The 24,872-nt window shown below is 31.6% G+C and overlaps 1 protein-coding gene across 3 annotated transcripts; it reads right to left on the bottom strand.

Annotated features, from left to right (window-relative positions):
- Positions 1 to 1,203: 1,203 nt before the first annotated feature.
- LOC117794147 (ras-related protein Ral-a) lies at positions 1,204 to 24,850 on the bottom strand. 3 transcript variants are annotated; one of them, XM_034634652.1, is made up of 6 exons: positions 24,700 to 24,850; positions 8,021 to 8,390; positions 7,801 to 7,961; positions 6,173 to 6,347; positions 3,196 to 3,319; positions 1,294 to 1,412 (listed from the first exon to the last, which is right to left on the bottom strand). In XM_034634652.1, the coding sequence occupies exons 2-5, from the start codon at positions 8,171 to 8,173 to the stop codon at positions 3,203 to 3,205; spliced, it is 606 nt and encodes a 201-aa protein (XP_034490543.1). In that variant the 5' UTR covers positions 8,174 to 8,390; positions 24,700 to 24,850; the 3' UTR covers positions 1,294 to 1,412; positions 3,196 to 3,202. The 3 variants fall into 3 exon arrangements, with proteins under 3 accessions (XP_034490545.1, XP_034490543.1, XP_034490544.1); XM_034634653.1 differs by having other exon boundaries at positions 24,624 to 24,849; XM_034634654.1 differs by lacking the exon at positions 3,196 to 3,319 and having other exon boundaries at positions 1,204 to 1,412; positions 24,700 to 24,849.
- Positions 24,851 to 24,872: the final 22 nt, after the last annotated feature.

The raw sequence follows: 24,872 nt of genomic DNA, 5'->3' as shown, positions 1-24,872 counted from the left end.
GTGTGTATGTGTGTGTGCGAGAGTAGAGCACTAAAAATTTTTGTCAGCTGCTGCGGTTTGTTCAGTGCCCTAGGCCCTTATTATTTATACTCTATACATATATAGTGTATGCATATTATTTATACATAGCAACATTTGATTCTCAAAAAAAGGAATGAAAAAATTAAAAGAATATAAATGCTCAACAACTTGAATAGTCAAATGCAGAGACAGAGTTCAGAAACCAAGGGTCAATCAATTGCATAACTTATATATTTAACAATAATTAGATGTAACATTATCATATTAATAATAATAATAATCATAATAATAATAGCTTAAATATTAAAATACAGGATGCAGTTTGCACGAGAAAAAAAATACACATGCATAATCTTAACCTTTTTTTCTCAAAGCAATTTTATAAAAAAAAAAATAGAAAAAAAAAGAAAATTGTTTGAACAAGCAGCTTTAAATAAGTTTGTTTTGTTTTATATTGTTTTTTATTTATTTAGAAAATTACAAAAATTGCATAAGAATTGTGAAGTTTTCTTTTTTTTAATAGTTATTAATTTAAGTTTGGAGTTGTTTTTAAATTTGGTTTTATTTTCGACCTACAGCTGCATTTTACAATTATATTTTTAACTAAATATTTATGTATTGTATTGTATATATAATATTTATAAAAAGCTTTTCAGTATGTATATTTTATTTTCGTTTTTATTTATTGTTTAACATTTTGCTATTACTTTATACACGAAAAAAAATAATAATAATAATGATCATAATAAAAAAAATAAAGATCTGAAATCTTTCAAAAAATACAGTGTAACTTCGCTTAAGCTGATACCGCTTACAATATCCACTGTAACGAAGTATCACTATATTTGCATGTATATATGAATGTGTGTATGTTTGTTTGCATTTGTAGCGAAGCAAAGAAAATATCGATAAATTATTAATTAAAAGCTGGCGCTGTGCTTTGCTGGTTGGTTTTGCTGTTGCTATTACCTAAATAATAGTTGCTTGTTGTTAATATATTTATTTATATATATATATATAGATTTATGTATATTACATATAATTCATAATTTATTTAATTTTAATAATCGTTGAAATGTTGCAAATAATTTTGATACAATTTTTGTTGTTGTTTTTAATTGTTGCTTGTTTGCTTTTTTTTTTTGTAAATATTAACATAACGCTCAATTGTTGTTCTTTCTGTTGTTGTTGCTGTTTTACTGCTGTTGCTTGCGGCTTGCGGTCTGTTGTTGTTGTTGTTGTTCATTTTGTCTCCTGTTGTTGTTACTGTTGTTGTCGTTCTTGGATGCTTACAACAATTGGCAGCATGGAGAAGGCTTTGTCGGCTCTTTCACGTCCATCTGACGTTGTTTTTTACGTGATGATATATCCCTGATTAGATCGAAAAATACCTGAACAAGAATAAACATGAGATTAATCAAATGTCTTGAATTATTCAAAATCAATTTGGTTTGTGGGTTAAACTGTTTCTATAGTTACATAATTTGGAAAATGGCTAAAAACCGAAAGCAAAAAGTTTCATACACCATAAAAGTAATTTTAAAAATATATCAAAAAAATTCAATAAAAACAAACTCAAACTAAAATTAAATTACGAGCGCCAAACCAAATTAATAAAAAGTTATAAAAAAAAAAGATTTAATTATATGTATAAGAATATGCCCTTAAGATGGCATAATTAAGTAAGTACATAATGTGCTAAGTATATTTAAATCAATTACATTACTCAACTGTGTGCATGTGTGTGTGTAAGTGTGTGTGCATGTGTATGTACATATGTATGTGGGTGTAATTTTCGGAATATTTAATTTTTTGTCAGTTTCAGTGAATGTCATCTACTCTAGTCAAATTAAAAGTTTGCATAGCTCTGATATGCACTTTGAAACAAGTTGGCAGCTCTGTAAGTTTTATTTTGGAAACTCTCTAATGGAATTTTCGACTAAAGGGCCAGTTAAAGCAAAAACTAAGTACTGTAACTGATTTTCTACACATCAATTCGGTTGAATTTGATTCATTATATTTAGTTTAATTAAATTTAATTAAAATGAGACTTATTTAATAAAACAAACTGTAGTATAGCATATAAAGTCTTCTTTCTTTTGATAAATTTTATTTGTATTTTATTTGTTAGTGCTGCAAAGTGTTAAGCAAAAAATTTGACAAAGTTACATAAAGCTTTAAACTACAATAAGGAAGTAAATATTACAATTTGTTAGATAAAATTATTGAATACTGTGACCATACTTTTAAATATTTATTATAGAAGAAGACACTCATGTTGTAGATTCTATACCGTTCATTTATCATATAAAAATATTCAATCATATTGGAACTGATCAGCTAGAAATGCGCCCCAGTTAAAAATTAATAGATTTTAAATACCTTATCTTAGAATAATTTGGATTATACATTGCTTTTAGATTTAAAACTTTAAAAATGTGCTTTTCAAATGTTTACTTTATCTATACATTAATTTTTTTTTTTTTTTTCAATTTTTATCAATTTATTCATAAACTGACACCTAATTTTCAAACTAAATATAAATAGTATTCGACTATTAATTTCAAAAAGTTCCCTGAAACTTGAATTATATACATTTTTTTTTAAGTTTTTAATGCTACAAAATGGATTTAAATTTAAGAGAATGATGAGACAGGGTCATGAAATATCATATCAGAATATATAATTAAATTGGTCAAACAACTGAAGCTTTTTATATGCATTTAGTATACATGTTTAGTATGTATCAAAATATAATAGAATATGATATGACATGCAGAGATTATTTGTTATCAGAGCTGAGGTTAGTCTACAATTTGTTAATGTTGTTTTACTTGTTAATGATGCTGTTGGTATTGGTATTTTTTTGTTGTGTTTTGAGGTGTTTGCAAAGATATAAATCAAGTCAAAAGCAAACATTACATAACAAATGTAATAAATAAATAAAATGCCAAAACAAACGGCACTCAAACCGATAATAAAATAATAAGAGTGTAAGGAAATAAATAAAGAATATTTTTCAAACTAAAGTGGATATTAGTGTTGCAAAAAGCCAAAGCGAAAGAGGGCAAGATATGTAGTTAAAGGGAAATACGAGGGTATTATATAAGTAGAATTAGTGTGTGGTATTTTTTTTTTTTTTGTATTTTCAAAAAATTGATTTTGTTTATGCACCTAATGCCTAAAGTAGGGTACACTTAAGTCTCCGCTTCTTGCATCTATCTTTAGCACGCCCGCTCGTGGCTTTCGAATCTTCGGTTTTTCGTGATCTTATTTCGCGCATCAAATCAAAAAATACCTGCAATTGTGATGGGAATAAAATATACATGTACATACATATATATAAATTTGCGTATATTTATATATATATATATTTTAAGTTATAAAGATAAAGTTTTGAAAATGCAAATTAGTTTCTTAACACAGTAGTTCAGTTGATATTCAGGGCTGGTTGGTGTTCTTGTGTGAAAAGAGCGTGACAATGCGCTGCCACTACAAACACATAATTCAATAAATAATTAAATAAAAAAGTAAAACAATAGATGACAATTAATTAGACAATATACTTAAAATTATAATTATTAACTGATTTGTTGTTCAGTCAAGCAGCGTTACGAACACAACATTGATAAACGACAACGATAGCGATTATAATATTGATAATACGATTTGTGCTCTATAAGGTAGACTATGCTTTGTAATGTTCGGGAAACCTCTATTTAATAAATAACACGAAGGGAGTTTTATGTAAATGCTGCTACATCTATTATAGCCCTAATCAAAAAACAGACCAATGTAATGAATTGAATAATGGTCCCTTTTCTAAAGCAAATAAGTACTAACATTATAAAATGTAAAGAAATTATGTAACATATTTGTAAAATATTAAATCACACATATACTTTAGGTATTTTAAAAAAAATTCAACCCTTTAATGGGATTTGAGAGAGTTAAAATTTTATTGATAGGGGTTAAATTAGCCTTAAGATAAGTAAACCCATTCTTAAAATATAAACCAATAATAACTTAATCGGTTTTGAGAAAACTACCTTGGTATTTTTAGAGAGGTTTATTTTATTTGATTTAAAATGTGCAGAAACGATCTGTTGAAATTCAACCTTTAGTATAAAATACAGTGCTTTTAATGAATATAACTCAAAAAATCTCACAGACTCTGTATTTGAAATTATCTTACACATTAAAATCGAACTAGGTTATTTAAAGCTTATTTAATGGAAATTTTTGAGTAATCGCACGTAGATATAAATATAACCTACACTGAGCAATAGTAATGAAATAGTAAATTTAATTTAATTAACAGTGCCATTTTATATTGACTATTTTAACGCTTAATATCGTTTTCCCCTTTAAATAATAGATGAAAGCTGTCTGGAAAATGTTAACATAAACTTTAAATAAGTTATCATTTAAACAGTTTCCCCTTGAACTTGTAATTCTACTCGTTTGAAAGTGATATTTTTTGCGAAAAGTTCATGGCATAAACGTACTACAAAAATGTGTGATAAGTGTAAGTGTGATTCATGTTGTTGTTGTTGTGCCAAAACAACAATACCTGTAAACTATTTGGCAAGAGATTTGCAGGGAAAAAGTGAAAGACAGAAAAATAAAACAGCATTTGATAAGAATGTTGAAGGTGTGTCGTTAAAGCACTTCAAAATTAAGTCAAAGTTAAGGAAAACGAAAAGCTTAAATGTGAGTCAAATTATTTTGGCATATTGTTGTTGTAAGTATTTCTTGTTGTTGTAGTTGTTGTTGCCGCTGATTACTGTGCACGGTAATCGCAAAATACAAAAACACACTAAAATTGACAGAAACAATAAAAAATATATATGAAAAATAAAGAAATCAAGATGATATCAAAACTAATAGAGAAAAGAACGTGTGTGCAACAAATTTTTGCATTTCGTTTTCTGATTTCTGTTTAAAAATCATTGTATAATAATTGTTTCTTTTTTTGTTTTTTGTGCTTGCTTTAGCCAATTGATGAAGAGCCTTCAAAATGTCTCTGCAAATGTTTTGCATTATATATTTGTCCATGGTGGCATTAAAAGAGGGAGAGAAATACAGAGAGAAGAGAGGAAGAGAGAGAGTGGGAAGAAAAGTCTTCTCTCCCTGCTAGAGCTGCGCAACTATCGATAAACTAGCGATAGGCAGTCAAGTAGAGTTGTTCATCGTTGTTCAATTGAAGGATTTAGTTCAGTGGTTAAATTTTTGTTGAACGAACTAATCTTTCATATAGTTCGTTCGTTCAGTGAATATATCCCAAATAGTTCGTTCAGTGGACTAATCCTATAAAGTTCGTTCAGTGTAAGACCCCATATAGTTCGTTCAGTGAATAGATATCAATCGCAATATAATTCGTTCGTTAGACTGAGTTATTTTAAGGGACGCTGTGGTCATACCATGGTATTAATAAAGTCTCCATTTGTTTATAACAAATTACCATACGAAACAGAAGAAACCATAAATTGATTTTAATTTAATCCTAATTTCAGTACACAATTTTAATTAATATTATTTGATCGATCGATTTGATACAACTCTACAGTCAAGTGATAAGAATCTTAAGCAGTGCTGCCAAATTATCATTTTTCCAGATAGATTTGCTCTTTTATTTTCATTTTTAAATCTGTCCTTTTTTCACTTCTGTGATAATTTATTAAAACATTTTTATTATCGATGAAAAAATATGCATCTTTATTTATGATTTTTTAGTTGTAAATCAAGGAAATTTTATCACATTAACTGAATGTTAAAAGATTTTGAAAACCAGCATTTTATTGAAACACGATGAACTTCAAATTTGTTGAAGCCGTGATTGTTAAAGATCATAGTGACACATAAAAAGAATTAATTATCAATCGAATCTATAACACTGGTATTTTACATAAATATTAAAAAAAAAAAAATAAATTTCACAATTTTTTTTTTACTATTTCTATATTTTATATATATTTTTTTTGTGTCAGAATTTCAAATTGATAGTTGGCAGCAATGATCTTGACAGATTTATTCATCACACTGATCTACTTATCGATAGTATTGTTGTATCGATAGTTTGTTGCATTCTAGGGCGCTGACCAAACTAAAAATAATACTCCCTCAATTGGCCAAACATCCCCGCACTTACCTTGTCCACATTCTCGCGTGTCTTGGCCGAGGTCTCCACATAGGGCACCGACCACTGTTGTGCCCTCAATTGGCACTCGCTAAGCGGTACCTTGCGTTTGTCATTCAGATCGCATTTGTTACCCACCAGCAGGAACGGTATGCTCTCATCATTTTTCACCCGCAATATTTGTTCTCTGCAAGATAAAGGGATGGAGATAGAGAGAATAGCATTGTAAATAACTGCTCATGTTTGATAAGCGCGCAACTGTCTTATCAAATTGCAAATCGCGTGACTCACGACCTGTCAACACACTCGTCTTGGCAGTAACATCAATATTAGACCAGTCAACAACTAACTTAACCACACCCAGTCACACTTCATAATTGTTAGAATACCCCCCACACCATATCACCTCAATTCGCTTACTCGTTTTCCAGTTTATGTTTCGCATACTCGTTTTCCAGTTTATGTTTTTAAGGTTCGTCCCCCACTAAACTGACTAAGGTCAAAGTGAACGTAAAGGCTCTAAATATATAGGGTTGTTTTAGACCTCAAAACATGGACAACGCCTACAGGCAACAGTTACAGTTAATAGGGGTGGAAAGAATAGGCAAGCTAAATAAAATAAATTCTCTAAATGTCCAATATCAATAATGTAAATTCGTCAGATATTGCTACAAAATTTCTTTAGAAATCTATTCAATTATTTTTACCATTTCTTATCGATAGTTGTATTCTCAATATTAGAATTCGTATATCTAGTCGCCAATTTGCCGAAAATAACGAAAAGAAAAATTATTTTGAAATCTATTAAATTAGATCTTCTATTTCTGTTCGATAGTTTTATTCTAATTATTAGATGTCGCATATCTGGGCGCTGATTTGCCGAAAGTAACGAAAAGACCTCGATGAGCTCTGTAAGTCCAGTTTTAATATCTTAACTATGCCTTACTAAAGTAGGTTTAACTATGATAGAATGAAGAATAGTTTACAAATGATTTTTATTTGAATTTTCTAAGAATTTTAAGTCAAAAAAGCGATATTCAAAAAATTTAGTTTTCTTAATTCAAATCAAAGTACATAATATGATTCAACAAGTAATTTTGAACATCTTATGAGTAAAATAATATTAGTAATATGAATAAATTTACATTAATGCAATTAAATGTAGCGACTAGTGTAGTAATTTGTGAGTAATCTTTCTACTTGAACAATAGGAAACAAATAATTAAATTCAAATGCAAAATATTGTAAATTATTAAAAGATCTGTTGTTTAACTGTTTCTCATGTTAAAAGGTTCTCATATATGTAAATATATTACAGTCATCGCCTAATTTGAGCTACTTTAACAATTCATTAGCTTTTTGCACCACAAAACACACAATTAAAGTTAAAGCCGCGGCTTCGACTAATTAGTGAGTTGTGCTGCAGAGTCACAGTGCCACAGAGTGGCACTTGAGCAAAAGCAGCTAAAGCTAAAGGGAATCTGCAGGTGACATATTCAGCAGGTAGACAACACTTGACAGCATGACTGGCACTCACTTGACATACTCGAAACATGACAGAGACAGAATAGGAGACAGAAACAGAAACAGAGACAGCGATGGAGATGGAGATGGAAATTGCTATGACGATGGCAACTCACCTAAATTCCTGGGTGGCCTGGAAGCTTTCATCGTCTGTGATTGAGAAGACACAGAGGAAACCCTCGCCGCTGCGAAAATAATTATCTCTGATGGCTGCATAATCCTCCTGGCCGGCTGTGTCTAGTATATCTATTTGTACTTCCTCGCCATCGAGCACAACCTATTGAAAAGTCAATTGTCAAATAAACGAAAATATGGTGTACAAGTTTTGTAACTCACCTTTTTCCTATAGCTATCGGCCTTGGTGGGCTCGTAGTCCTCCACAAATTCATCATACATGAACTGCAATGTGAGGGCCGATTTGCCAACGCCTCCGCTGCCCACCATGATGACCTTGTGCAGCGCCGGCCCGGCTGTCGGTTTCTTGCTCATCTTGATTGGGGGGGAGGACTCTCGATTGCTCGAATTCTCGATTACTAAGCGGATTTATTAGGCACTCTCAATGGCTCACACACTATAAGCTCTTCCGCTCTCTCTTTTACTCTCTCGCTCTCTCTCTCTCTCTCTGCCTGTTTCTCGTTCACTCGGCTCGTTCGCTTTCTCTGGCAGCAGGGGAGTTGTTGTTGTTGTTGTTGTTGCTGTCGTTCAACTGCAAGCAAGAGAAATGAAAAGGGTTGAAAAACATTTTGGTTGGCTATTTTCGATTAGTCTTCCTGTTTTGGGCCATGGCTAAAATAGCTGGCGACCGTCAGGCTGACAAGTCTCTCAAGTCATTCAACCGTTCAACAATTGAACCATATAAGGCCCGAGTTCGGTCCCAGTCTCAGTCCCAGTCTCACTGCACTGCCAGTTCCAGACCAACTCCCGGGTCTATAGTCACACATGTCGGGCTATTGACTTGCCCCGCTGCGTTGTGTTTCATAACTTAAAACATATGCGCCTTTTATAGAGTACATTACACTGTGGCACTTGCCTATAATGAACAGCAGACTGGGTTCAAGAATAGTCTTACATATTTATAGCCTCTTTCCACCACATTTATGTTTAACTAGATTTTTTAACACATCAATTTATGCTTTTTCAACTTTGCAACATAAATGCAAATTTACAACAAAAATATCATATTTTCTTGTTAGTTCCGGTACGGTTGTGGTAAAGTTGCTAGCTCAAAGAGTTGTCCAACTTCCTACTGTCATAACTTGATCAAAACTGAATAGATTTTCAAACGGAATGTCATTTTGATCATGATTTGGCCTCTTCATTCATTCTGTATTCAATTTTTGTTCATTTCGAAAATTTAATTATTTTCGACCAAGATTCGATTTCGATGCTAAGGGTCCCCCCTTAGAAATTTCGAAAATTAAAAATTTTAAATCTCAAGTTTTCACTTTTAATCAACTCCTTATATCGTAATTAGTGTAAAAGAATACTCTAAACTTGATTCTGGGACCTTTAATTTTTTTGTAAAAAATCATGTGAAATTGAACAAAAATTTTGACTTGTAAAGTGGCTAAATCCGCAGTCTGACCAACTTTAAACTGTCATAAGTTGAACAAAAATGAACCGATTTTCAAGTGGAATGTCATTTTAATCATTATTTGGCATTTTAATTCATTCTGCATTCAAATATTTTTAAGTTCGTTCAAATTATAAAAACGACATCTGAAAATTTTAAAAAGGTTTTGTGATAATAAATTCAAGTCATATACAGTCCTCCATTGTAACTTTAATCGTACTGCTATTTATAAAAGACTTTCTCTTTTAATTTAAACTTTATTTACACTTATATCATTAATAAGCTTAATATCATTTTCTATATGCATTTGTTATTATTTATGATGTCCTCCATGGTCACTTCACTTTAAGTCACACTTTATAAATTTGCTTTTAATAAATCCCTTTTAACACCTTTGCTTTTAATAAAACTTCATTTGCACCTCCATGTGTCCTCCATGGTCATTTCACATAAAAATATAAAACACCCTATTGTTCATAAGTCGCAGTTTTCAAATGCAGTTCTCACATTTAATACGTTATCATTCAATATCAGTTCATTTACATTGTTGTGTTCTCCATGGTCACATTATTAAAGCGTCACAAATCTTAAATTCTCAACTCATTTTGAATAATATCGAAATTCGATGTTTAAACCTTTGTAGTCTACTTAGCAATAGTCATCTATTTGAATAGGGGTCGGTCCTCCGTTCTCACTTTATTTACATAATTCTGACACCAAGACTTAAAATAAATAAACTAAGGAAAAATCAAGTTAATAAAATTTAAAAAAATATGTATCTGATAGAAATTTAAAAGAATGAACAATTTAAGGTATAATATTGAAATTTAATTTAGTTAGTCTGGGTTATTTTAGTAATTCCAATACTTATATTTTTTAATAATTTTTAAACCAAGCAATCCACAGAGTTTTCTTCTTTCCATAATCACATTTTTCTTTAATTTTCACTTCCTTCGATAGATTTTAAGAGGTAATAAAAGGTCAATATCTTCTTTTGTCACTTTATTATCAGCTCAAACTTAAAATCAATGCAATTATATTTGCGTTAAAATTTGATGATAGCTTGGTTTCTATGGAAAAGTTCGTTGTAGGGTGTGTGAATAGTGGATAGTTCATATATTGTTATTACGCATTTGGCTTATGTTATAACAACAGTTAACTGACTGCTGCTTATTGCTGTTGTTGTTGCTGCTACTGCTTTAATTGTTGTTGTTATTGTTCGTTGTTAGTGCATAAAAAGCTTTGCTTTTTTCTTTGGCCACTTGGCGCGCAAATCGACAAATGAAGCATAAAAACAAAGGTTGAATGAACTTTTTACACACGGCAAAACGGGCAAATAGCAATAAGAAAATAAAATGAGGGGGAAAAACTACAGCAACAACAACAACAACAGTATAAAAAAAAATTACATACGGGTAGCATAATGCAGAGTTGGCCAAAATGACGCTTAGGACGGCCAATTGTTGTAGTTGTTGTTGCCATTTGTAGCCGCCATTCGCAATTAGCCTTTTGTGACCGACGCGTCGCCGTCATCGATTGCAATAAATTAAGGCGTGAAATTACGTATTGAGAGACGCATTGGCATAAAAAATAAAGAAAAAATAACCTAAAGGTGACACACACATATAGCCAAAATTGTACACATGGCCACGTGGCAATTTGGATTGCTGCCAAAATATTCGCAAACGATCAAATTTGATATTAAAAACTGAGAGGGAAAACAAATAATTACAAAGATCATTAATATCATGATGAATGCTCGTTTCTTATGCATAATACATAATTCGATTAACCTTTTAACGAGCCTAAAGCGTATCTTTTTCGATTTATTGATTCTTCGAATTGTATTTTAATCACATTTTGCATAATTGAATGAATTGACTCACTCATCAAATTGAAAAATATTCATAAGAATGAAGCGAATTTTTCACGCCAACATATGAATGATAATTGTAAACATGCATTAATTGCTGAGTACAATATTTGTCATATTGGTATGAATCATAGTAAGATAAAAAGTACTCATACGTAATCACAGCAGCTACTAACCGCAATATATATTCTATATTGATATTCGAATCTCTAACCGACAAGTGATATTTGTTCGGCCAAAATAACAAAACCGCATTGAAAAAGCAAAAATATGAGAAGCCAAGAGTGTGGCAGTATTGGTAACCGCAACTGACCCAGAAATATATTCATATAGATCTGTACAATGAATGCAATGTAACGCAAGATTTGAAGCAAGTGAACTTGAATTGTTTGTTGCTTGTGGTTGTTGCCCCATAAGATGAGTATCGTTTCGGTTGCAATGTTGTTTCTTAATGGAATTGAAAACAACAAAACAGCAGCTGTCAAATAAAATAACATGCGCAACAAGTACAACAACAACAACAGCAGCAGCAACAAGAATAAGCAACTCGTTGAGTGCCACGCGGCGTATGAGTAATCGCGCCAAACGAGCGCGTCAATCAATAGACTTGAAACAAACAGAAAATAGAAGAAAAAACCAACACAAAAGGAAAATTAGCAAAACAAAAAAACAAAAAAAACTCCCACGCCCAACTGAGCCGACTCTCAATTGAATTAAGAGTCATACCAAAAACAACAATAACAAAAAAAAAGCACATTGTGTCGAAAGAGCCACAAACTTCATCAAGTAGACACAAAAATACTCTAACCAAATAGAAAAAAATTAAAAGCAAAAACAAGTCATAATAAACAGTACAGGATGTTTTTCTATATTTAAATATAGGTAAGCGTAATGAATCTTGAATGTTTTATTTTTAACTTGTTCTAAGAACCATGAGCATATATATAACATAATATGGAAAAAAAAGTTAATACTAAAATATATGCCAAATATTTTTATTTGGTCCCTTTTATTATTGTCCATTTTCCTGCTTCACACTACGAAAAATAGTTTCTTTATTATCTTTTGTGTTAAGTATGCAATCATGATGAGTTTTCTAATCAGCGATACAAAGCATTGTAAGATTTTTAATTTAAATTAAAAGCCTAAAATTAAATCTTTCGAATTTTTTAAGGAGTTCTCAAAAATGAAAAACAAACTTGCTCTGCGTTTTTGGTACAGGGGAATCTATTTACATACAAAATTTAGTTGGTTGTATACAAACAAACTGATAAATAGGACTAAATTGATTCTTTAATTGCTGATTACCAGAAATATATATAATTTATATGATCAGATATGCCTTATTTTGCCTGATACATACCATAACATAAAAATATAAATTTCTTTTTATCTACTTTCAATAGAGAGCTTAGGTAGTTCCAAATACTCAGCATTAATTATACAGAGATATAGTTTTATAATTATTTCATACGAATAACTCACTCAATTAATGATCAATTCCTAAAACAATTATATGGTAAATATTAGAATAGATCATATATAAAGCAATCTTTTAGCTAACTAAGGAATATATTATAAATTCGACTAAAAAGTTGGTAAACTATGTAAAAAAAAAAAAACAATTAGCATTTATAGCACCAGTACAAGTGATTGATATGCCACGATACTGTCCATTATCTCTATATATAACTACAACAATGTACAAGCAGCAACAACAGCAATTTACCACAACAAAAGGTAATATTTTTAGCCAAGATTGCAAGTTACTCATACGCAGCGTGAAATTTAAATTGAAAAGTTGCAGCAAAACACGAGGCGCCGGCACACTCATTGACTCACACACAACCCACACACACACACACACACACACACACACACATACAACCTATTCAAACACACACATATGCTCAGTTCAAATGCAATTACAGGCTAATGAAATCAATTTTTGATTAACTTTTCTTAGCACAACGATATTTTTTTATTGCTTTTATATTCTTTTTTTTTTTGTTGTCTGCCCACGGTTTATAAGTATTAATAGAACTAAAAGTATTTTATTATAAAAAGAGCCTTTTTTGAGCTTTAAGAACTGTTTGCATTTGACATTAGACCCAAAACTAACGCAGCATATTTAAATTATTATTCTGTTTGGAGCTGACTTTTTTATTGATTTCTTTGAATTTTATTAATTTTTTTTAAATTTTTTTAAAATTTATTTTTAATTTATTTTATTTCATGATTCCCAATGCTGCAAGTATTATGTTACTTATAATTTATCGCACTAGTCACTACAAAATTTGAATTTTTTAAATGTTAATTGTTATTTTAATGCTTAGTCAAACATCAAGTCTATAATTCTAGAAATATTTTTTTTTATTAAATTGCTAATATTGAATGCTGAAATAACTTTCTTGAGCTAATTTATTTAAAGGATTATATTAACGTGAACTGTTACTAAGTTATTCGATTTGATATGAATAAAAGTACTATTATTCTTCTAGTATGTATTAACATTTCTATAACTTTTAAAATTCAATCTATTCTGTGAATTATGATTATTATCATAATCTAAATGCTTTGAGTGTTTCCTTTTGATCTTAAAGGACACACGACATATTGCAGTTGAATTATTTTCTATAGAGAATTTATGCTTAACTTTTGGGTGTATTTTTTATGGCCAACAAACAAGTTGCTTTGATTAAGTTGCGAATATATTTATCCAAAGAAATGGTCAATTAATATAATATCATATGGCTAGTCTTGCGAAATGTTTCTTTACTTTGATTCGTTTAAATTTAACTTTATTAGAAAACGACCAAATTATGCTGATTATTTGGAACAGGGCCAATGTTTTTGGTTGCAGTTCGAGGTCAGGCCAAAAATTAAAAAACAATGTACATAAAGCATATTTTTTTGGTGGTTTTATTAACGAGACAGTTTCCCAGCTTTATAACATTTTAATAAGCATAATAAACAATTTTATAAGCAACAACAATGACAAAATCATGTGGCTCACATATTTTTAGGACAGGCATTATTTTAAATGTTTAAAAAAAAAAAAAAACAACTAGAGAATAATCGAAAAAACCGAATTGCAAATTTGTTTGTGGGGGGGCAGTCCAAAAAAAAAAAACCAGAAAAAATACAAGAAAAGCAAAAAAAAAAAAAAATTCACAACATTGAAATATACAAAACTACTGCGCTAATTTCTAAACAAAAGAAAAGCTATTTTCCCAACATTTTGTTTGTCTGATGTCTGCGTGTGTTGCGCGTTCGCTTTTCATCATACGCAGAACAAAAAAGAAGAACACAACTGAGCAGAACTCTATTTTTGCCATTTGTTTGTTTGCGGAAATTAATTTTTACCGTACGCAGGAAAAACTGTATCGCATCTGATGACGTCATTGTGGCATGCTGACAGACAAACAGACAGACAGTCAGATAGACACTATAATCTGTCCAAACTAATTCTATTCCAAAATCAACAGATGCGAGTACTTTGATATAATCATCATGTTTGGTAAGAGAAGTTGCCAGTGAGCATAAGATATCTTAAGTAGATTTTGACTTTCTATATATATAGTTATTTAAGTATTACCATTAGGATGTTAGGTTAGAAAGAACAGAAAGTAACCAGCATAGTTTCCAACCCAACAGATCTTTGACCTTTTTTCACCTACATTGATATTTTCGACATGTTTGGTTTGCAATGAAAATGGATATTTGATTATATACTATAATTTAATAAAAGAACTGGTTCAATAGTCATTTATACACGTTACTTAAAAAAAAACTAAATTGGTATATTGTATAGCAATGTCCGGCAATGTCCGCCTATCTGTCTATCCGTCTGTTTCAGCGTCTATATCTCAGAGACTAACAGATATTATTATAATTACTATATACTATCCTACTTAATAGCATCAAGATCGATTAAACAAAACTGCTGGAATGGCTTTTTTAATTTTTAGAGCAATATAAGCTGCTAAAAGTATGTAACAAGTATTCCTATAGTCTGGGTATCGACTGGTTTTATTTATATTATTTATATTAAAGCCTCATGATAAGAAAGAGCTAGTTTATTTACATTTATTTATATTATTTCTACATATAAATTTTATTAGCTTGGAATGTAAATAAGCTGATATAACAAAGAAAAAATATATTGGAATTGTACTGAATAAATTTTTAAAAATAAACGATTTCGCTGTAAGAAAGCGCATTCCAACTTCGTTCTTAATGTGTAATTCTACACATTCTGGGGCCTTCTTGTGTTTGCCATAATATTGAAAACGACTAGCCAAATATCGACCCGGCCAAATGATATTTATTTGCTAGAAATTGATTTTAAACAGATTTTGGCTAACCAAGTCAACAATTTTAATTCTAGTTGTTCGCTTTTGTTATTTTCCATGTTGTTGTTTTTGGCAATTTATGAAGTTTTTTTTTCTTTGCAATTCTCTCTGGGTAATTGAATCTACAGACTAGTATATTTATATGAAGAACTTTATGTACACATACTATTTGCTGCAGCTCAATTAGATAACCGCATATTTATTGCTCATAATTTCGAATGCTCAAAAAAAAAAACGCGTGTGTAAATATTCTTTTCAAGTTACTTTTCATACAATTTTATTTTATTTATTTTCGTTGCTGTTTTTGGTGGTTGCACGGATGACGTCACTTACACTTAGTGTGCGGGTCGCTCGAGCGTAACCGGGGTGGGGGGGGAGGCAGCTTATAAGAGTTGAAGGTGTTCAGAAGCATGCAACCACCCCCAGGGTCAGTTGAACGCGCTCCAAGAGTAAGTTGCAAGTTGTAAGTTTATGTTGATGATGCCACAAAGTGCAGTCAACTTTTAAGACAAAGTTGAGGTGCCTTTGGCAACTCTTTTAAGCGTCGCGACGCGTCGTTTCTAGCCTGACCAAATGCCTAGCAATTCCAACATTTTCTTTAGCTCAATTCGCCTCAAGTTGCCGCGTCTCGCCGCGAGTTGTGTGCGTGACCATGATACTAACTTCTTTTAGCTGATTTTTTTTTTTTAGCTATTTTCATTCCTCAACTGTTTTGGTTTGTTAGTTGCGTTCGCAAGTTAAGCTAACTGTTAAATTAATGGCTTTTATTTTTAACTCAGTTTCATTTAAAGCATGCGATTTTGCTAACTGTTGTTGTTTGTGGTGTTGCAATTTGTAGCTGATTATAACCTTGACGCAATTCAATACTTAGTTACAGGTAACAAATTTGTAGCACGCGTCAATTGAACTGATTGTAAAATCGATTATTTTGTTTTTGACTCAACAAAGTGTTGTTTAATTTATAAAGTGATTTCAACATTTCCAAATCAAATACTAAATAAGTATTCGAGTTAAAGTGTTTCCAACATTTTATTTCACTTTTGTTTCTTGCTTCGACTCATTTTTTAGTCACAAGAAGTTCAAAAAGAAATTTTAAATTTGTTAATATAGCAACTATCGTATACGATTTTGATATCGATAAAAACTTTTAAATCTTTGAAAACGTGATCGAGTTGAAAATAAATGAATAAATCGCTACAATTTTCCACTTAACAGGCCTTAATTCCAATTAAAGTTTTACTTTAATAAAGAAAAACTTGATTTTTACAATTAATTTTTTTTTTGTTCATTGATTAAGTATCGGAAATATAGTCTAAGCAACTGTTGCGATTTCCAGTGATCTGTCAAGTTGTTGCAACACGACAAGTTTGAACATTTGGTTTGAAGCATAATAACAGCATTTTGTCATTTACTACATGCCACGCCTCAAAAAAAAAAGGAAACAAAAAACACAATAACATTTGAAATTTCCTTTTTTTTTAAATGTATTTTTCTCTAGTGTTTGTTATTATTTTTACACCGTTTTCTCTTGGTTTGTCTTTGTTTCTATTTGACAATTGCCAGTGGGCTTTTTCTTAACGACGTGAACTCAACGCTTTGGAGCTGCATTTTATTTCGCTGCGCCATTTACAATATTTACAACACTAGTAATAGTAGCAAAAAAAAAGCAGAAAGAAAGAAAAATAGCAGCAACAGCAGCAACAACAATAACAACGTTGCACTCCACACACGCCAAAAGAAGCACGACGTTTTCTTAACTTCCGCCAAGATTAAGTTCAATAAACCGCATTATGTTGATATAGGGGTAGCCAAAGAGCAGCCGTGTGTAGGTGGAAGACAAGGGAATGGATCCATTAACATCTTAAATGCAATGTGCACCAACAACAATACACAGAAGCACATTCCGATGTATGTTTATTTAGTCAAGCTCAATTCTTCATCATACGCATTGAATATGCGAGCACAATTTTCTGTGCAGTCTTACAGCATTCTCATGTTAAGTCAACGAACCGGTTCAAAATCGGTTCAACGTCATAAACATACAGATATTTGAAAGCTAATGCTTTTAAGATCAGCAGATATTACAGTGATAAAGTAACGTTTAGTTAGATTTTAATAATTTAATCAAAAGATACGAAAATTATACAATTTTCATAACAAATGAATCTAGGACTTTTAAAATAATATAATTTCAATTGAAAATTTTTATTTTCTTTTTTCAACTTTAAATTATTAAAATTATATAATCTTTATTTTTATTTAATCGATTTATTTAAATTGTTGTGTGAACTGTTTATAGTTAATAATAATTAAATAGGTAAGTACCATTATCATTTAAAGGTGTTTAGTCGGTTTTTTACAAAAATTCGTATATAAACCAAATTCAAAATATTTCAGTACAAAAACAATTTAATAATAAAACAGTCAGAGGGTATTTAAAGTTTATGTATGCCTTCGTCTAAGAACTTTGATGAACCTTTGTCGACAATGGTTATTTTTTCCTTTCAGCGATTTTCTGTGTGAATTTATCACAGTCCCAAGAAGAGTATGGACAAAAATGCATTCATTAGTTAACTGAGAGGTTTGGACAAGCAGCTGCATGTTGTGTCTGATTATGAGAAAGGGGAGAATGCGTCTGTCATCCATTAGTGGCATTTTGACACGCCCACCTGTTAATCATCCTTATGATGAGAGCACTTTCCTAACTGTGTATAACGTTTTGTTTTTGCTTTTTTTAGTGCCAGACAGATTACCATCTTTTTGCCAATTAAGTTGTATTCATCTCTGACCCCCATAGAATAAGAATATGTTAAATCTCTTAGCTGAGTTGGAGAACCTTCATATAGATGCGTTTATAGATTAATCAGACATACAGCATATAAAACAAAACTTCTTACTTTGGGTCAACTGTAGTCTCAGCGATCAAATTGAAAAAAAAAAAAAAACTAAATAAGCCCAAATAGGGTATACAGTCAAACTATCAACACCCTATATCGATTGTAAAGTCAAAATAATAATTTATAAAATAAAAAATAATTTCTGGTTTTATTTTTTAATCTTTTTGACTAAATCCCTAGTGTTTTTAATAAAACTGAAAATGAAAGCCATTTTCACATATTTTTTAGTTTAAAAATTTAATTAAAACTGATTTCAGATACAAAAAATACGAAAAACAAAATAAAAAGCAATACTTGATTGTTTTTTTTATTTGATTTAAAAGTAAAATATTTAGTCGATTTCCATCCAAATACCTTATAAGACAGAAAATGTATTCCAGGTTATACATATGTCAATAAATTTGGACTCAAATATATCAATTAAAACGAAAAATTAGAGTTATTGTTATGCGTTTGGAAATCAGAAAAATTTGCCTTAACGGATCATCAAAGAGGATAAAAAGAAATTGGAAACATTTTGAGAAAATTGTATATGGCTCGGGCAATGCCGGCTTAACCCAGCTAGATACGAGTCTTGATTTTGTATTATTTCTACTGTTTATGAGCTTTATTGAATTCCCCAGCTAGCTTGACCTATAGACGGCGCTTAGACATTTGAAAACTGGTTAAGTAGCATATTAATTTTTATTTCATTTTATAACTCTTTCAGACTTTATTCTTCTTTCATTTTTTGCATTCCATTATAAATGTGCCCCTTACACCGCATTCACCTTTAAACACACATTGGGGGCACAGTTGACAGTGCGTACAACAGCGAAAAGAGCAACAACAACTACATATGTATATCGGGAACAAGAAAAACAACAAGAATTAGAACCAGAAGATCAACATGAAAATGTTTCTCGTTTTGCTTTTTGCCTTTGCGTTTTGTTAACTGTTAACTGCTAACGTTCTGCGTTTTTTTTTTTATTTGTGTATTTATTTTTTGTTTTTTTTTTTGCCTTCTCTGTGCACTCAGTTGTGACAAAACAAAAATTTGAAAAAAAAAAAAAAAATGTTAAGAAGCAGACAATCATGGAAACAGTGAGAAAGAGGGCAGAGGGAGAAAAAAAAGTTAGTAAAGTCGCTGAATGCGCGTGACTCACGGCAAATGTTTTTTTTTGCGGCGAATTCGTGCTGCCAGCTGCGCAGTCGCGTGTTTTGATGCGCAGCGATGCGACGCAGGCAGCGCGGCGACTTTCAATGTCAAGTAGCAGCCCAAAAGCTACAGTAACAACAACAGCAACAACAACAACAATAGTGAAAACAATGCACAGTTTATGCTAAACAGCTACGAGCTTCAACAATTCATAAAAAATTGTTGCTTTCGTCTTTTGCCCTGTAAACAACAAGAACCAAGGGTTAGTTAGGTTTATCGAAATAGGAAATGTGCGTAACAGTCAGCAAAAGGCGTGGCAGATCCATTAAGAGTATATAAAGTTAGTCAATTGTCTTGGTACTAAGAAAGAAAAAAAATAACATAATCAAAACGAAGTTTTTATTTCGATTTAAAACACCTTGGAACTCAAAGTCTTGGTTCAATCTTGGTTTCATTTATAATAATACAAAATAATAATTGTTTAATTAAATAAAAAGTCTTATTTACAGTGAAAATGATTATATCTTAATGATAATAATTGTATTTTCTTAATTGTCTTTTAATTTTGAATTTTCTTTGATCCATACAACTATTTTATAAACAACTTCGCAAGTTTTTGAAACCTAACTTGTGATATTTCTTTCTACACAAACATAAATTGAAAATATGTCCTTTATTTTATAACGATTAAATAATAAACTCAAAAATAATTGAATAAACAATTTTACTCAACATCAGGCCAAAGTACAGGGTCTATTACAGTCGAGTTCTTTCGATTGTAGTTGTTGCTACCAGTTGCTGTTGCTGTTATTGTTGTTGTTGGTTTCATGTGCCATTTTTGAACTATTCACACTTGGCATACTCGTATGTACGACATTTGCTCATCTTTTGCATCATTGTCGCTATTTATAGAGGCATTTTTGGAATGGATGAAAAACTGGTTTCATCGTTTGTCGTCCAACTTTCTACGCACATGTTTGTTTGTTGGCCAAGTTCAAGGCGAGTGTAGGCCCAAAAAATGTGCCTTCCAACAAGACGAATTTGGCCCTAAAGATAACGTGAAATTCACACCACAAGTTACAAGCGTGGGAAGTGTTGCCAGTCAAAGCACCAAGAGAAGGAAAACTTTAATTAAAAGCTAGTCAACAGCTGAAAGAGAGCGAATGAGAGAGATAGAGAGAGAACAAAAGCTAAAGATCTCTCCGATAGATAAGCAGAAATAGACGTGCCAAATACAACTAGAGATTATACATGTTTATTATCTTACAATACACTTTCTAAACACGATCTTAAAATCAATTTGGTGGCAACTCTGAAACTAAGCAAGTCTGAATTTTCATTCAGACAAGATCTTATGGGAAAGGCTTTTAAGGAGGAAATTCCACAGATTCAGCTAGACGATCCTTAAGAAAATCTATTAAATTTAAAAATGTAACTTTAAAATAAATTCTGATTTAGCTTCACTTAAAAGTGCAAAATTTAACTAAGAAGTAATGCTTAAATTAAATTTCGTTCTATTTAACAAGCAACAAGTTGTGATCCAACTTTATCTTAAAAAATTTACCTAAAATATATTAAAAAAAATATCTTTAATTCATTTCTATCTAAAATTTCATTAAGCATTCTTGATGATTTAGTATGAGTTTGGGAACTTAAAGCAAGAGTATTAAATCTTCGAATAGCCGTATTGTCGATCCAATCGTGCTAAAATTCTAGACTCGTGATCCAGAAATGAAAGTCTGAATTTTTGCTTGCATTTCTTTATCAGACAAAAAAAAAATTCACTGGAAGATATCATTTTAAAGTACATAGTATTAGTCTTGACTTTTAACTGCTTTCCAGCAACTATGTGCGAAAAGTCTAAATGAGTTTTTCTTTACCTGGTCTTTAGACAGTTATACGTTCAGGAAACAATCAAGCTGTTGTTCATTTTAGAGTTAACTGGGTTTCTATTCATTTTTATAGGGTCGGCGCTGTCAGTTTGATGCCCAGAGAAGTACAATGAGGAAGACGAAGTCAATAAATTGGCACAAATCGCAGCTTGATGACTATAAATTAGGCTAATGCTGCTTCGGCGCACACTAAAATGGCTTGAAAGATGGCAACAACAGGAGAGAAAGAGATAGAGAGTGAAGAGAGCTTTGGAATCTTTGGAAGAAGTGACATGCACAACGTTAAAGTGTAGCTTACTTAAAAGAAGCAGAAGAAACGGCGAAAAAATACAATATGAAAATTGTGTCATCATCATCATTATTATAAACAATCATTATAACTATCATTATTGTTGATTTCAGCATTTACATTCCTTCTCACATCATTGCGAACGAGAGCGAAAGAGGGACACACAATAGATGCGAAATATTTAAATTAGCAATTGTTGTTGTTTTTTTTGTTAGCACTAGAATACAAAATGGAAAACCGAAAATTGGCCCAAAATAATGCAACAACAACATATTAACGCATATCACGAGACCTGAAGTGGAACCTCAAATTTCAAAATAATAAAAAATAAACAATCCACATGATTTAAAAAAACATTAATCGAAACAAAGTCGAGAAAAGCGTGATAAGAAAATTTAAAATCAATAAATTGCATCTCGAAACGCATTTTTTTTGGCACAGTCTTCAAGCTATTAGTGAGGTTACTATGGGGCATGATAGACTCAACTCAACTTAAAGATACCCTGTAGTCAGCCCAATCTTTGAAAAGAAACTCCTCGTTCTGTACGATTATATTTTTTGCAAGCAGAAGTCGTTATGGTAAAAGGCTCCTGTACAGGATTATATACGTATATACAACATATTTCCCATAAGATAAACTTGTCATAAGCTATCCGAAAATCTGGAAAAGGTTAAATACCTGAGCGATTTCTTGGATACAGGCTATGCACGTCTATAGTTTTATTTCGGAAATGACTGACAAAAAAACATTTATAATTGTTATAGTTTAGCTTCTGGGCATGAGTAATGCTATTCCTTAGATAAGGACATTGAACTGAACTATCACTTATTAATAAGTATTCTTGTGCTGATAAGAACGATCACTATATGATTGTCTGATCATTTTATAGTTATTTGCCTATTGAACAATTTAAAATATTTTTGGGCAAGTTTAAATAAACTGGGAAATGACAGCTGTGAGATAATTTAATAAGTGTAATCCAAAACGCTCGACTTTTCAAAGTTCCGGGTACAGATAAATAAATATGGTAAAAATGTCACGAATAGAACAGAGATTCATTGCGGGGGCGGCTTGAAATGTGGCTGTGAGGGCAATGGGAGGGGACAAAGAATGATCGAACGAGTTAAGCTGATAATCGAAGTTTTATAGTGAGCTGATGATGCTCTTAATTCAATAAAGTATATAGTGATAGAGCTAAGAGCTTATAACTTAAGAGAGTTAGCTGGAGAGCGAGAGTAGAAAAATGTGAATATGGAATGCGCATAGCAAGAGAATGAGTCAGTGCAAAAATACGTAAAGCGGATGATGAACGATGGACGCGACAAAGTGTAAACTAATAGAAAAAAAAATCAAGTGAGATCAGTGTTGCCAATTTAGCTAGAAAGCTAGAAAGTAGCTAGAAACTGAAAAAAATACAATTTAATAATATTTAAATATTGGCATATTTTAATGAAATCGCGTAGTTAGCTGTTTTTTAAGGCAAATTTAAATGAGCATTCACTTAAAGTCCAACAGTTTTTTTTACTTAAAAGTCTTGGTTTTTGTCCTATATATTCAAGTGGATTTTTGGCTGGTATACATATCAGGAATAAGCCTGGTTATTATTTGAAAAGTATTTATATTTGGCTTGTGCATTTTTTTCAGCTGAATCGTTTTTGTTGTTAATAGTGTCAATTGACAATAAAAACAGACCTCAAGTTCGCCAAAAACTTACCTCTTACCTTAAAATAGAAAGGTCGACATTATTTTGATTTTGCGTACTATTTTTACATATTTGTCCTGATTTATTTTTCAAAAGTAGCTCTAAACTATATAGAGAAATGAAATGCATGGATTTCAAAATTGTTGGAATACATTTTCGTATAGGGCATGTTCAATTTTAAAATCTATCTAGAAAAAAGCTAAATGGGCGGGCACTGCTGCAGATGATGACGCGACGTCAGAGGGCGGATTGCAGTGCATAAAGAGAACGACGCACTGTGTGCGTGTGAGTGTGTGTGTGGAATAAGGTCAAGCGGGGTGCGGCAAATGTTTCCGCTGATAACGTTGATAAAAAAGACCGCAACAATTTTGAATGGCAAAAGCAGAGCAGAGAAGAGGCGTTGCCAGTGTGACAGTGTGACTGAAACAACAACGACAATAACAATAACAACAATGCAAATTATACATATCTCCGCACAAAGAATGGCAACAGCAGCACACAACAAAATTGTTTTTTTTTTTTTTTTTAATTTAAATAATAAAGAAACCGAGTAGAAATTTCACTTTTGCTATGCGCCATGCGGCGCCCGTTAAACATCAGCAGCAGCAGCAACAAATAAATACACGCACACATGCATACATTGGGCTTGGTTTTTTTTGCCTTTTGCTTTGCACACAGACACACACACGCACACAGACTAGGCCGCACTTTCTTTGACGCTGACGCCGCTGCTGACGCTGCTGCTGCTGCCAACTGAGATCATTCGCCTTTTGGCGGTTTTTGCAAATTTTTGTTTATAAAACTAAACAGCAAATATACACCGACAGAACGCAGCTTGCAATTAATCAATTTGTTCAACAGCTACCACCATTTAATAAAACACACACACACACTCAGGCATTTACACACACTAACAAACATTGACATACACGCACACCACAAATACCTATAAACCAAATCGAGCGCAAACTTTGTGCCGTTTTTTGGCGTATTTTCTCAACTAAACGATGACGCGTTCGCAACAAAAAAACAACAAATCAAAAACAACAACACAAAGGAATTGCACGCAATTACAATATGCACCACACATTTTGCACTTTAATAAACAAATAAAACCAACAAAAAATAGAGTCAGCAGCTACACAACAACAACCAAAAAAAAAGGATGATTTAAAAAAAACGCATATATTTACAGAGACAAAATGCATTGACAACATACAAATTCGTAATCACTTTGTTGACGCTTTTTGCTTCAAGTGTACTTGTTTTTTTTATTGTTGTTTATAGCAGCTTACATATGTATGTTGTTTGCAGCGCGTCTTTAACTATAAATTAGTTTTTAATTTTTGTGTCGAACGCCTCGAAACTGACATATGAGTAACTCCGCTGCGTACAAAAACCGAAAATGAACTGAATAGAGTTGTGTCGTTTCGTTCAGAATAAGTTCAGTTGAGCCGGTCACTAAAAC

Source organism: Drosophila innubila, chromosome X, assembly GCF_004354385.1.
Source record: "Drosophila innubila isolate TH190305 chromosome X, UK_Dinn_1.0, whole genome shotgun sequence".
Lineage (NCBI taxonomy): Eukaryota > Metazoa > Arthropoda > Insecta > Diptera > Drosophilidae > Drosophila > Drosophila innubila.
This window is presented reverse-complemented; position numbering and strand designations above follow the sequence as displayed.